Raw genomic sequence first — 14,823 nt, forward strand, 5'->3', positions numbered from 1 at the left:
TGCCTCTTGAGAAATCTGTATGCAGGTCAGGAAGCAACAGTTAGAACTGGACATGGAACAACAGACTGGTTTCAAAAAGGAAAAGGAGTACGTCAAGCAGTTGCTTATTTAACTTCTATGCAGAGGACATCATGAGGAACACTGGGCTGGAAGAAGCACAAGCTGGAATGGAGATTGCAGGGAGAAATATCAATAACCTCAGATATACAGATGTTATCACATTTATGGCAGAAAGCAAAGAAGAAATAAAGAGCCTCTTGATGAAAGTGAAAGAGGAGAGTGAAAAAATTGGCTTAAAGCTCAACATTCAGAAAACTAAGATCATGCCATCTGGTCACATCACTTCATGGGAAATAGATGGTGAAACAGTGGAAACAGTGAGAAACTTTATTTTGGGGGGCTCCAAAATCACTGCAGATGGTGACTGCAGCCATGAAATTAGAAGACGCTTGCTCCTTGGAAGAAAAATTATGACCAACCTAGACAGTATATTAAAAAGCAGAGACATTACTTTGCCAAAAAGGTCCATTTAGTCTAGGTTATGGTTTTTCCAGTGGTCATGTATGGATGTGAGAGTTGGACTATAAAGAAAGCTGAGTGCCAAAGAATTGATGCTTTTGAACTGTGGTGTTGGAGAAGGCTGCTGAGAGTCCCTTGGACTGCAAGGAGATCCAACTAGTCCATCCTAAGGGAAATCAGTCCTGAATATTCATCAGAAGGTCTGATGTTGAAGCTGAAACTCCAATACTTTGGCCACCTCATGCGAAGAACTGACTCAGTTGAAAAGACTCTGGTTCTGGGAAAGATTGAATTGGGAGGAGAAGGGGATGACAGAGAATGAGATGATTGTGTGGCATCACCGACTTGATGGACATGATTTTGACTAAACTCTGGGAGTTGGTGATGGACGGGGAGGTAGGCATGCTGTAGTCCATTGAGTTTCAAAGAGTCGGACATGACTGAGTGACTGAACTGAATTGATAACATTTACAATTTTATAGTGTCAACAAAGCACTACAAGAATGCAGTGCATGCCATCTGAGAAGGTTGCATGGGCTTTAAAGTACAGAATTCAGTGGTTTTTAGTAAATGTTTATGTTGTTAATGGAGTACTTCAAGGCTGTATATTGTCACCCTGCTTATTTAACTTATATGCAGAGTACATCATGAGAAACGCTGGACTGGAAGAAGCACAAGCTGGAATCAAGATTGCCAGGAGAAATATCAATAACCTCAGATATGCAGATGACACCATCCTTATGGCAGAAAGTGAAGAGGAACTAAAAAGCCTCTTGATGAAAGTGAAAGAGGAGGGTGAAAAAGTTGGCTTAAAGCTCAACATTCAGAAAACGAAGATCATGGCATCTGGTCCCATCACTTTATTGGAAATAGATGGGGAAACAGTGGAAACAGTGTCAGACTTTATTTTTCTGGGCTCCAAAATCACTGCAGATGGTGACTGCAGCTATAAAACTAAAAGACGCTTACTCTTTGGAAGAAAAGTTATGACCAACCTAGATAGCATATTGAAAAGCAGAGACATTACTTTGCCAACAAAGGTCCATCTAGTCAAGGCTATGGTTTTTCCAGTTGTCACGTATGGATGTGAGAGTTGGACTGTGAAGAAAGCTGAGCGCCGAAGAATTGATGCTTTTGAACTGTGGTGTTGGAGAAGACTCTTGAGAGTCCCTTGGACTGCAGGGAGATCCAACCAGTCCATTCTAGAAGAGATTAGTCCTGGGTGTTCAGGGGGAACACATGTATACCTGTGGCAGATTCATTTTGATATATGGCAAAACCAATACAATATTGTAAAGTTAAATTAAATAAAATTAAAAAAAAAGAAAACAAACAAACAAACAAACAAAAAAACAGCTTGAACATCTGGGGGAAAAAAAAGACTGATGCTAAAGCTGAAACTCCAATACTTGGCCACCTCATGCGAAGAGTTGACTGATTGGAAAAGACCATGATGCTGGGAGGGATTAGAGGAAGGAGGAGAAGGGGATGACAGAGGATGAGATGGCTGGATGGCATCACTGACTCGATGGACGTGAGTCTGAGTGAACTCCCGGAGTTGGTGATGGACAGGGAGGCCTGGCATGCTGGGATTCATGGGGTCGCAAAGAGTCAGACACGACTGAGCGACTAAACTGAACTGATGTTGTTAATCACAATGGCATTTGTTTTTTAAGAGCTCACAATATTTTTTTGTGTTGACACCCATTTTTGTTTCCCCTTGAGTATTATTAAATTGTTTCCAGTTTTGATCTGGGAGAAACAATGCTTTCATAATTATATGTATAGATTGACACTTGCCATAAGATACATTTCTAGATGTGGATTTTCTTGATCAAATTCCACACACTTACAATGGGATGGATCTTCACAAAAGTCCTGCCCCCACCACTCCAAATGATGCACCAGTTTAATTTCCCCATCAGTTTATGGCAGTGCCTGTTTCACCATACTCTCATCAATATGGAAGAGCATGGGTTTTTAAATAGTTATCACTGTGTAAATAACAACTGTATTTTTATAAGGAATTAAATCCTTTTTTATTTTTATAAGGAATTAAGTACTTTTGAATGTTTTAATTAACTGTATATTTTCTTATTTTTTATATGTGCCATTTGCCATTCTTTTCCTTATTGAATTGCCCATCTATTGCACTGATTTGTAAAAGTTTTTAATGTGTTAGAAAAACTAGTCTTCTATCATATATGCCACAAGTACTTTTTACAAGTTTGTCTTTTAATTTTATAAATAGCGCTGCTTGTCAGATTAAACTGCTAAATTTCTGTGTTGTCAGTATTTTCCTGTTTTGTGTTCTTGTATCAGGCTTATAAAAGTTTCTCAGTAAAAAGACTTTTGATCCAGTGGTTTGAGCACAGGAAATAATTATTTTTAAACTAGTAAAATAGGGGTGAAACATTTTTAACTGGCTCGATATGCTTAACTAGTTTACCATTAGTTGCAGTTTCAAGTTAATACTGCTTAGAAAGCATGATAAATTTGATGTCAACCTTAGGACCACGTGAAGGGAGAAATGCTTGTTTTAATACACATACTATTTCAACAGGAATTTGTGCGACTGACTGTTTCTGATGTTCTGACCACCTATGTCACAATTCTCATTGGGGACTTTCTCCGAGCATGTTTTGTGAGGTTTTGCAACTACTGTTGGTGCTGGGATTTGGAATACGGATACGTAAGTGTGATATTCATCTTTCTCTTAGCAGATCATTCCTTTGTGACTCATCATTTATACATACAGTGCAAGAAGAAGAATTAGGAGGTAGGATGGTCTTTCAGATGTCAATAAGCAAAGACCAATGAGGACAGTTCTGATTCAGAAGGAGATAAGACTTGAATATCATGGCTTGCAGTAGTCTAACAAAATTAGATTCTAGTAAAATTATAGATGGCAAAAGCAGTGACTTTAACCCATATGTTAAACTGGTGAACTCAGTAAATCTTGGGTCCACAGTCTGTACCCTTCCCATGAAGTTTGCTGGCATTTCTAGAAGCAGGGCAAGATGAGTAGTATCAACTGTACATTTTCTGTTAATTCCTTTGAATTCTACCAAGCAAACTCCTGGACACTTATCAAGTGCATCACTGTGCAGTATGTTGGGGGATGAAGGCATCAGTGATTATGCTGCTTGCTTCATAAAGCTCACAGTCTAATAAGCACTCAGCAGAGACACAGCAGGGGGCTGTAAAAGGCCCAGGGTGCTGCTAGGGCTCTGGTAAGTGGTGGGGTAGAATTCCAGCAAGTTGACTTGCTTCCCCATAGCAACAGCACAGGTTTCTCTGAGCCCCATTGGTGTTGATTCCATCATTAACCCCCGTCTTTGTTCAACGCCAGATCCCCTACAAAGCTTGAGAGTGGTAGCAGAACATACATCTCTGTGTCCTCCTTTTGCACATGAAACTGTTATCTTGGGAAACAGGACTTGAGGAGTTGATAGTACTTATTTGCTCAAATATTTCCAGCGGTTTCTAAATATTTAGAATGAATTTGAATCTCTGTCCAGGGCTATCGATACCCTTTGTGATCTTCTGCTTTTTTCCCTCTGAACTCATCTCCTACCACTTTTGCTCTTGCTTTGTAAAATCTATAAACATTGGGGTTCTTTGTTATGCTCAAACACAGATGCTCCTTGCATCTGCCCTAGCTGTTCTTCCTCTGGGGGTGCAGTTTCCTAGAATTTGCTGGGACTGATTCTTATCATTAAGGACTCAGCTTATAAGTCACCTCCTTCAAGCTTTTCTCTGACCTTCCAATCTAAGGTGGCCCATCAGGCACTCTCTGTTTCAGCACAGTTTTATTTTCTTTATACAATGTATAACTACTTGACATCTTCTGTTTTGAAAGTGCTTATTATCTGTCTCCCTCTGTTGGAATGAAAGCTTTCTCAAAACAGAGGCCTTGACCTCATGCTTTGAGCTGTGCTTGTCACATAGCAGGAGTTATTTTGACTGGCTGACTCAGTGTTGAACCTCCACATTTCAACACCATTAAGGCAACACTGTCTGCTGACAGAACTCTGCTTGCTTCCTGGATGTGCCCTGGAGTCAAGTTCTGCCCTAGTATTCTTGAGCTAATGTTTCTCTTCTCCCCAGTAAAGGGATATTCTTCCCTGCTGGTCTTCTTCTTGTCTCATGCCTTCTAGTTTCTGGTCAAGTCCTATATTCAGAACTATTTTTAAGACTCCAGGCTAGATCCTCTACCTGACTTTGAGACTGTACCTTTTATGAGGTCATCTCTGTCTTTCTTCCGGAAAGTGCTTCTTGGAGGAGCCAGAAGGTCATGTTGTTTGGTAGACGATGGTGAGGTAATGCTATAGATCCAGAATGCTCTTGTGTTGCTTCCCCGTTCTCTGCTGTGAAGTATTCAGCTGGCTTGGTTTCATTTCTATTTTCCTGGCCTGATTCAGCTCTTCTGAAGCAAGCATAAAAATTGCTATTTCTTTCTTAGACCATCACTCAGCTTATGCTTGCCTTTTATCCCTTTTTTCTTCTTAAGTGCTAGAAACTTTTGCTTCAAATATGAAGTCAATATAACATGACCTGTATGCATAAAAGCTGTAATTAAATCACTAATTTAATGTTTATTGAGTGCTGACAGTGCTCTTGGGTTAGTATGAAGTATAGGAAAACAGACAAAATCTGTTTGAGGTCACAGCGAGTGAATTTTCTTCCATGTTACCTTTGGAAGGCTCATCAGAGAGAAACTCAGCGGTGAAACAAGTTTTGAAACATTAAAGTTGGATGCTGGATCTTTAATATGGATTTTATTATCACTGACCCACCAGGTGGATAGTTTACAGAGCTGAGTGCATGCTAGTCACAAACTATCATGAGCAAACCTCTGTGCCAGCTGATAAGAGGATCAGTTCAGTTCAGTTCCGTCGCTCAGTCATGTTAGACTCTGCGACCCCATGAATCGCAGCACGCCAGGCCTCCCTGTCCATCACCAACTCCCAGAGTTCACTCAAACTCACGTCCATCGAGTTGGTGATGCCATCCAGCCATCTCATCCTCTGTTGTCCCCTTCTCCTCCTGCCCCCAGATAGGAGGATACAGAGATGTAAAAGTTGTAAGCCTAAGGAGAGGTTGCAAATGTGGGCCTGCAGGCTAGAGTCAGCTGACAGATATTTTTATTCTGGTCTGCAGTATTGTTTCTTTTTTCTTTTTTTGATGAGCTAATATTTTAAATCTTGGAGCTTTACATTTAAAAAATATGGATCTCTTATTTTTCCTGACATATTGTAAGGCCCATATTCCCACGCTGGAGAAAATGGCAGGAGCTGAGGATACTGCCCTCTTTCGGTAAAATATTCATTCACCAATTCTTCACACTCTGCTACAAGCTTCCCTTGTCAGCACAGAGCAGGAAATGTAATTGCACATTGGAGACACCATGACTTCTGTTGGGGTTGTGAGGTAGAGATCAATAGAAATGCAAAGACAGGATGAATTAAGAAACATTTGAGCCAAATATTGAATAAAAATCAAAATTTAAAAAGATTGAGATGGAAGAACGCATTCTCGGTGGACGGACTGATGGAAGGCAGGGCCCAGCAGCTAGCAAGTATGGACAGTGCAGATAGAGATGCAGAATCTAAATGGTGCTGCTTTAGCGAAGAAGAGAATGATGAGAATGTGTTTCTGATCTTCTGGACTTCCTGACTGGCAATATGAGTCCAGAAAGTACCTTGCTTGAAGCAAAGGAGAACCTGAGATGGGCAGAAGAGATGCTTTTAAGAATCCTTTCAGGAATGAAAGAGAAAAGATGTCCATTTCTGCTACTAAAGAATTTTTTTTTCCTGAACTTTAAAAATAATGCCAGTTCATTGTTAAAAAGTCTGTAAAAGGTAATAGAAACTTACTATGAAAATAAAAATAACAGGTTATACTATCATTCAGGACATTACTTCATTGAATTGTAGAGTATTAATATTTATTTCAGTTTAGTTCAGTTCAGTCGCTCAGTCGTGTCCGACTCTTTGCGACCCCCTGAATCGCAGCACGCCAGCATACCTAAATAAATATTTATTTAGGTGTGGATAAACACATACTGTAGATTTATATGTTTTACTATAGACTTTTGTAAATACATATAAGCATGTATCTTATTGACTAGTTACTTGCATTTTTCACCTAATGGTGATCTTTCTCTATGTTATTAACTGGTCTTTTATAATTTTTAAATGACTGTGTATGATTCTACATATGAATTTACTATAATTAGCTATTTTTTATTTGTTGTCAGTTAATTGTACCTAATGGTTTATTATTATAATAAACACTGTGATCACATTTATTTATATCCATGCAGATAAATATCTCCATAGATAAATCATAGTGGTATGCACAAATTATTTCCTTATGAGAAATTTCTCTAAATTGAATTGACCACTCATAGAGAAGATATTTTTGAAAAAGTACATTCACATTTTCTACAGCTAACCTCTATAAAATGTAAACTCTGCAGACTCCAGCATTAGACTCAGAGATCCATAAAATGTTAAGGTTAGGTGAAATTTTGACAAAATAAATCATAATGCTTTTATTTTACCCATAAAAAAAATCAAGAGTCTGTGAATTGAAGTGAGTTGCTTAAGTTATTTAGTCAGAGGATAAATAATGACAATGAAGTGTTCTTTTCTTTTTTGAAAGTTATTATGTTTAGTATACCGAATTACATACTGATTAAATCTGAGTAAATTGGATTTAAAGTGACCTTATATATTTTTCCAGTTGTAAATTCACGGCCAAAGTATCATCACAACAAACCTAAGAGGATGAATTGAGGTAGGAAAATTACTGGCTAGGAGCAGACTATTAGACCATGTAATGTAAGTTAATCTTTCTGTAAGGTTTCTCTGAGCATAGCAGATGGTTCTCAATGTTTCTAAAGAGTTCACTGGCTCGTGGAAGTGGAATGCTTTGCTCACAGAAAGAATTTTAACCACCCTGATTCAGCAAAATCACCCTGAGGCCTCTTGTAAACTCTGGATTTTATAATGGCTCGACACTACTCTCACTTTAATTTATGTTGACACCATCCTTGCCATTTGTCAATGAAGTAAGTAAAGAGCATCCAGGAAGACATGGACTGAATACATGGCATGAGGTAAGAGTATATTCAATCAAATTAAAACCTCAGTGTTTTGTTTAAAATTACATTTTTAAGGTGCTGCTGCTGCTAAGTCGCTTCAATCATGTCCGGCTCTGTGCGACCCGATAGATGGCAGCCCACCAGGCTCCCCCATCATTTTTAAGGTGGTCCTCACTAAATTCCACTTTATGTAAGTGGAAAATATGGAAGATTTCCCTGAGATCTGATGAAAGGAGTACTAGATTACCTATAAATAAGAGGCATATGATTCACAGACCATCAGAGGATATTCCTAGTTATATTACACTGTATTATATTTTTCTGTAGTGCTTACTATGTGTTAGAACATCTACAAAATACCTATGTTATTCTGTATAATCATGCCAGCAACACTATGAAGTAGATATTTTCCTCCTTTACAGTAAGCTGAGAATTAGAGATGCTTAATAATTTGCTCAAAGACAATTTAACTGGTTAGTGGTGGAGCTAGGACTGAAACCCACATCTAATTGACTTCAAAGCCATGAACCAGCCTTCCATTATATTGAATTTTTGCTGTAATGCTTACCCCTAGAAACATCAAGGACTCTGCCAAAGCATGACTAATTCATGAGCTAGCCCATGGCATTTGTTACTCAAATGCTTAGACAGGTTTCTTACTGTAGGATGGAAATGGCAGGAGGAGGTGGGATGTAGAATTAGGAGATAGGGAGATATTCCTTATCTGGGAATGAGATACTATTCAGGGGTCCAGGAAAGAGAGTATGATAAAGAGTCAGTAAGAAGTCATGGGTCCCCAGTGAGGGGATGAGAACATGCGCAAAGGGACAAGAACAGCCTGGGCTGGATGGAATCTATCTACAGGCACTGAGGGTTAGACAAAGCCCTGAGGTGCTGAATTATCCTAGAAGATGAGGCTTGGATTTGCCCTAGGTTAGTAGTTCTTAAATTTGAGCGTATATCAGAGTGCTCTGAAGGCACATGAAAACACAGAGTTTCTGATTCAGTAGATCTGGATGGGGCTTGAGAATTTACTAAGAACTTCCCAGGTGTTGATGTGTGGATGGTCTGGGGACCACCATCGCATACTATTGCCCCGGAGCCCTAGGCCAGGCCAGCCTGCAGCTCTCAGGAGGGTGATTCCAGCTGTGGGGAATGAGATTTGTGTGAAGAAAGCAGGTCACTGCAGTGACAGAATTACCTCTGAGATCCTGAATTTCATGTCACAATATCCAGAGGTTGATGATTTGCCAGAAATAACTAAACTCGCAGAGAGAGAATGGATTTTCTCAGACTTTTTAGTCCAGTGAGCACCATATGTCTTCTTTCTGGGTAGCTAACTGTGACTCTAGCCCACCGCAAACAAAGGCCTAAAAATAAAGCAAGATAATTTCTAGTTCCTTGACTATTATGGACCTCAACCAAAATCCAAGTAGGTTTTCCTGTTGCTAGTTCCTAAAAATCTTATTTCGGGTGAGCAGCCCTTAGAGACTTCTCTACATTTATTCCATTTGAATCATTTTGTTATCTCAGGTTTCAAGAAAACCTGTTTTTTTTTTTTTTCTCAAGCATCATTTACTTTTAACCTTAGTATATTTTAGAGGCAAACTTTGCAATTTGGTTTACACTCATGAATGCATTGTCTTAAAAATGAAACTATAATGTTATCTCATATTTTAAAAAAATTCACCTCAAAAAGAATGAGCCTTGAATTTCACACTCTGTGTGTGTGTGTGTGTTTGCTTTCTTACATTTGTTCTGCTTTTAGAGTGTGGATTTCTGAATTTAATACATAGAATATAAATTCCATTTTTAAGGTGCTTAGAGAGAAGCAATTCTTTAATAACTGAGACAATCAATAATAGATTTTAGATTAGAAAGGGATCTTAGAAATTATCTAGAAGTAAGCAAACTTTCTCTGTAAAAGACTGCATAGTAAGTATTTTCACTTCTGCAGGTATGTTATTGTGATGTAAGAAAAATATTTTGGTTTTCATCCCAGTTCTTGGTCAGAGCTCCTAAAATCTTTGTAGGTTCCTAAGCATTGAAGGTTCTAAGAACATCTTGTATTCTTATATTTGGTCTTTAGTCCTGACTCTTGATGCAGAGTTCCTAAATTCCTTTGGATATCTTGGATGATAGGAGCATTATTTGTTCCAATGAGGCAGCTCCAGATGGGCTCCTGGATAGGAGGCTGGTTAGCAAAAGACCTGGCCATAATTAGAAGCTTGGAAATTTCAACCTTATTCCCCCATCCACCAGGGAAAGGAGAGAGGCTGGAAGCTGAGTTAATGATTGGTGTTGTCCATGTGATGAAGTCTCCATAAAAATCTCTGAACCTTGGGGTTTGGAGAACTTCCAGGTTGCTGAATATACTGAAGGGCTGGGAAGAGGGTGCACATGGAGAAGGCAAAGAAACACTGTACTCTTTCCCCTGCACCTTGCCCATGCATCTTTTTTTTTTTTTTAACTTGCTATTCCTGAGTTGTGTCCTTTTATAATAAACCAGTAATCTAGTAAACAGTTTTCCTGAGACCTGTGAGCTGTTCTAGCAAATGATCAAACCTGAGGAGGGAGTCATGGGAATCTCTAATCAGCATAGATGACAACCTGAGCTTTCAATGAATGGGTCTTGTGGGGACGAGACCTTAACCTGTGGGGTTTGTTAGTGTCTGAACTGAGTTAAATTGTAGGACATTCAGTTGATGCCTACAGAGAGAAACGGTTGGTTTGCAGGGTTGGGGGTGGCGGGAGTATCATGAATAAGTGTAATCATGGAGGAAAATGAGTGATTTTCCTTGTATCAAGTGATATGATCTCTGTTGTACCTATTAAACTCCTGTTTTCATCCCAAACAGCAATAGACAATACATAAATGAATGAATGCAGCTATGTTCTAAAAAACAACTTTATCCACAAAAATTGGTGGTGGCCAGATTTGGCTCCTAAGCCATAATGCACCAATCCCTGATCTAGTTCATTCCATCAATTTATCTGTGAGGAAACTGAGGCCTGAATTAATCAGTGACTGGCTCAGCTCACCCAGCTAGGAAATGGCAGGCAAAGTCTCATACTAGGATCCAAATCCCAGGCGAGTGTCTGTAGCACAAACCGGCTGGCACAGTAGGGGCCCTCTACCCTTTCTCTGAATCGAGTTAATCAATTTATGCATCAAAGCTGTCATTCCTTCAGCTGCCCCTGCCGCACACACGGTATGAAGCCAGGGGTTCCTAGTGTGTCCTTTGTGCTTTTCTAGTCACTTGGTTATAAAAATATCTCATCTCAAATGGCCTTTAAGAGGTTTATGTGCTTATGAAAATAAAAGAAATGTACTTCTGAACGTTTGAATTTTTTTCATTTTCCTCAGTTTGGTGGGCTAAATCTGACACTCTTCTAAAGAGGCCAAGGTTGAAGGTTTGATTCGTAAATGGACACAGAGAAGAGCCGTTTCAAGGCCACAGATGGTGCCGGCCACCGACTGAGCGTTTGTCACATGCGTTCTGTGATCTCACAGGGCTCCAGGAGAAAAGGGAAGTTGATGCAGAGCAAAGGGCTCCTGAAAAAGAGAAAGACTCAGAGCTAACATTTCTCCAGATTAGAAGCAATTCATCTTCTTCATTTTTCCATGAAAACCACACTTTTCTCGTTGTTGATTTTAGAACAAACACTGTCAACTGAACCTCTTTGCATCTTACATTAAGCTTCTCCATCTGCAAACTAAGTGAAACACTGTATAATCTTTAGTAATATCCTTAGTGAACTTACCTTGAAATCATCTGTCATTTTTGTTCTGCCAAATATATAGGGCTATTTATTATTTCATTATGTATCATATTATTATTATATTTTGCTATTTAACCATTCTTGTTGTGTCAGATTTGCCATTTACTCCCTGAATCTGTCACGAGGCACATCATCCATATCTTTCAGTTAAGTAGGAGAGTACTGCTGCCTTTGGGGAAATGACAAAGTTGATGCCTGGATTCAAGAATTCTTGAGGCAGAGTGTTCAAAATTTGTGAAATATTTGTTGCGGTTCCAAATCAGAGACCTATTCTGTCTTCTTACAAACATATGTTTGGACTCTTGGGTTTAAGAAGAACTGAGACACTCTCAGGTTATCTCTGTGTGTATGCGTGTGTGTGTGTGTGTGTGTGTGTGTGTGTGTGTGTGCTGAGGAGGAGTTATTATGAGGATACACATGGTCTGAAGCCACATCTGCCAATGTCAGGATCTGGGGCAGTAATCGGGTCCTGCCACTCTATTACTCTGTCTTCGTGGTCCTCTCACTTTATATTTTTTGCTGTTCTCTTCTCTTGGTACCAATTAGCCGATTTCCTGATTGATTATTCCCTATATCAAATTAAATAAAGCCTGCTTTATTGTGGCTAACTAGCATTACTCCATGGGTAGAGTTTTCCTTCTGAGAAGCCTAATGTGTTGCTAGGAAACCTTTGGCTGAGAAGCCCAGCTCACTTCCAGTTGGTGGTGTCTGCATACAACGAACAACCAGGTGCTGTTGCCCTGAACATGCTGGTATTATCTAGGATATGAACACTGGACATTGATTTGAATAACTTTTTTAACTTTGTTGTATTTTTAGCTCTTTTTTATTGTAAAAGAAATTCACATTTTTTGTTGAAAAGTATTTTAAGTATGCAAACTTAGGAAAATAAGGTATAATCCATTACCTACGTATAACAACTATTAATATACTGATTACTTTTAAGTTTTTTCTTTATGAATAGTTCTGTATTGAGTTGAAAAAATAATGTTAAAATTTTTTTTGTTTAACCTTAGGGCATAGTTTTCTCTGGTAAATATCATTCCAACACTGATTGTATTAGCTGCAATATATATCATAGCATAGTTATACATTTAGATGGTTTCATCTCTGCTTCTTAAAATTTGTCAGCATTTAGGATTAATTTGTTAAAACAAATTTCTGGAAGTAAATTTACAGGGTCAAAGAGAATCAGATATTGTCAAATTGTTTTCTATAAACATACACCGAGTTTTACCTTTGCCAGCAATGTATGAGAGCCTGTCTCACCACATTTCCACATCAAACAATAGCATTTAAAAATGAGTTTTGGGGTGTTAAAAAGGATGCTTTATGTATTGCTAGTTATTTATTATATTGATTATTCTGCTGTTGTTGCTTCTAGAAAGAAGTTGAGAGTCTAATCATACCTATTATATAAAAATATGAAAAACTTGCCTTTCAATTTTTGCCATTTGAGATGCTAATCCATATGTGAATATCTGTCTCCTCTAGCCTTCATACACTGAGTTTGACATCAGCGGCAATGTCCTTGCTCTGATCTTCAATCAAGGAATGATCTGGTAAGCCAACTGTGGACAATTCATCACTTGAAATGAGCCTGCAAGATCATTATTGCACAAAGCACTGTAGCCTGGTGTCAGAGAAGTCCACAGTCAGTGCCTAACTCAGCATGTGTTTTTCAGAGTGAATGGCTGTGTAGAGTTTACTTTTCTGCCCAGATTTGAAGTCTTAATAATTCTATAAGGCATCTTCCTGTTTTGCAGAGCCCTTTTTCATCAAATACTGGGAGTCTAGGTTCTGGCTTCTAGATTATTTGAATGCTTTTTATAGTTTTATATCTTGTGACACTAGGATCTTACAGGGAAATGTTAATGATCCCATGGATGCATGTTAAGAATGAAAGAAATTAATATAAGACCTTTCTGAGAAACTTACTTGTGGTCACTATTGAATATGTTTTAAATGGAATTTATGGCTACTTTAAAAAAATATTACCTTACCAAATTCAATACTTGATAGAGATGAAACACATGTTTTAGGAAGATTTAGTTAGAAATATGATTTTTTTTTGGTAACTTGTTTCATGGGGCCATTTGCACATCAAAATTATTTCTTCTGCTGTACAAAGGATTGTCATATCTTTTATTAAATGAAAGCATTTTCACTGTAAATCCTGACATGTTAAGATGAGTTGATACAGTAGAAAACTTTTTTGACTATAAAAATTGAATCATAGCAGGAAATTCATCTGGGGGCCCATGTGTCTTGGAAATCTGTCACAATTAACTAACACATATCAACCAACAAGCAGTTATAACTGAGTTTCCTTATCCCATTGACACAGGGCAAATATTGTGCCAGTGATCACAACATTGTCCTAAGTACATATGCTAGTTACTGGAGTCAGTTTTGCATTAGCTTCATATATTACTCAACTCCTATAACCACGGCTATTCTGAATCGTTAAACCTTTGTGAAAGCAGACCTCTCTGCAAATGTTAAAATGATCTTGCTTAAATAAACTAAAGGCTATAGTCAAGGGTTCCATTATCCTGTGTTGGGGCCCATCAAATTCCTGGGCCTCACTAGGTCAAGCCCTGTGAAGAGAAGACTATAAAGAGATCCTCTTCTCCATTGTCAGGTATGTTTTAAAATGTGATTTCTGTTCTCTTGCTCCAAGTTTTACACATTATTTATGGCTCATATGTCCAGAGAGTCACTAAGGAGTGAAAGGCATCCTTCTTCAGGCAGAGAGGAAAGTCAAGGTGGCTCAATGTGTGACTGTCTACAGAGACAGCAAAGGGCTCACCTTCTGCTCTTTTATCTCCTGTAGGGGATTCTGCTGTCATGGCAGAAAATGGCTAACACTGCTGTTGGGGTAATGGGAAACCACTGCCTTCTACCAGTTTTAAAATTCCTTGGCTCTTATGCAGAGTGTCATAAATCCCTCAGGCCTGGTGGGCACCATTTGTACAGACATATGCTGCGTGCCTCTCTCCTGTGCTTTCATAGTGAAGACAACAGATTGACCTAGAAATTTGTTGTCATTGTGAGCAAAGCTCTTAAATTGTGTCCTGATTGGTTTCACCTGTAATTTTGCCACTCTTTATTTAGTCCACTATTATTCATACTGAAATTCTTAAATATCCAAAAAAAAAAAAAAAATGCTCTTCAGTTCTCTGGCAAACCCATCATCAGAATCTTTGCAGTACCATTATACTCTCACTTTATCTATATTCACCCTTCAGATGAATCTTGCTTCTGGTTAGTTTGAAGAGGACTTTAGAAAGTGATTCTGTTTTTTGAGTGTATAAGACATTTACATGCTTCCCAGAGTTCTAAAGCAAAAAAGTATCATTCACTTTTGGGTCAACCCTTTGTACAAACGGTCTTTTCCTCCTTCCCAG

General features: G+C 38.5%; 1 protein-coding gene across 1 annotated transcript in view; it reads left to right on the forward strand.

The window, feature by feature from the left end:
- Window positions 1–14,823, forward strand: part of TMC1 (transmembrane channel like 1) — a 153,838-nt gene that overhangs the window by 122,113 nt on the left and 16,902 nt on the right. The window contains exons 17-18 of the mRNA XM_070794660.1: window positions 3,083–3,211; window positions 12,908–12,975. Coding sequence (XP_070650761.1) covers window positions 3,083–3,211; window positions 12,908–12,975 — 197 coding nt within the window. The remainder of the gene's footprint in view (window positions 1–3,082; window positions 3,212–12,907; window positions 12,976–14,823) is intronic.

This window comes from Bos indicus, chromosome 8 (genome assembly GCF_029378745.1).
Source record: "Bos indicus isolate NIAB-ARS_2022 breed Sahiwal x Tharparkar chromosome 8, NIAB-ARS_B.indTharparkar_mat_pri_1.0, whole genome shotgun sequence".
Taxonomy (NCBI): Eukaryota; Metazoa; Chordata; class Mammalia; order Artiodactyla; family Bovidae; genus Bos; species Bos indicus.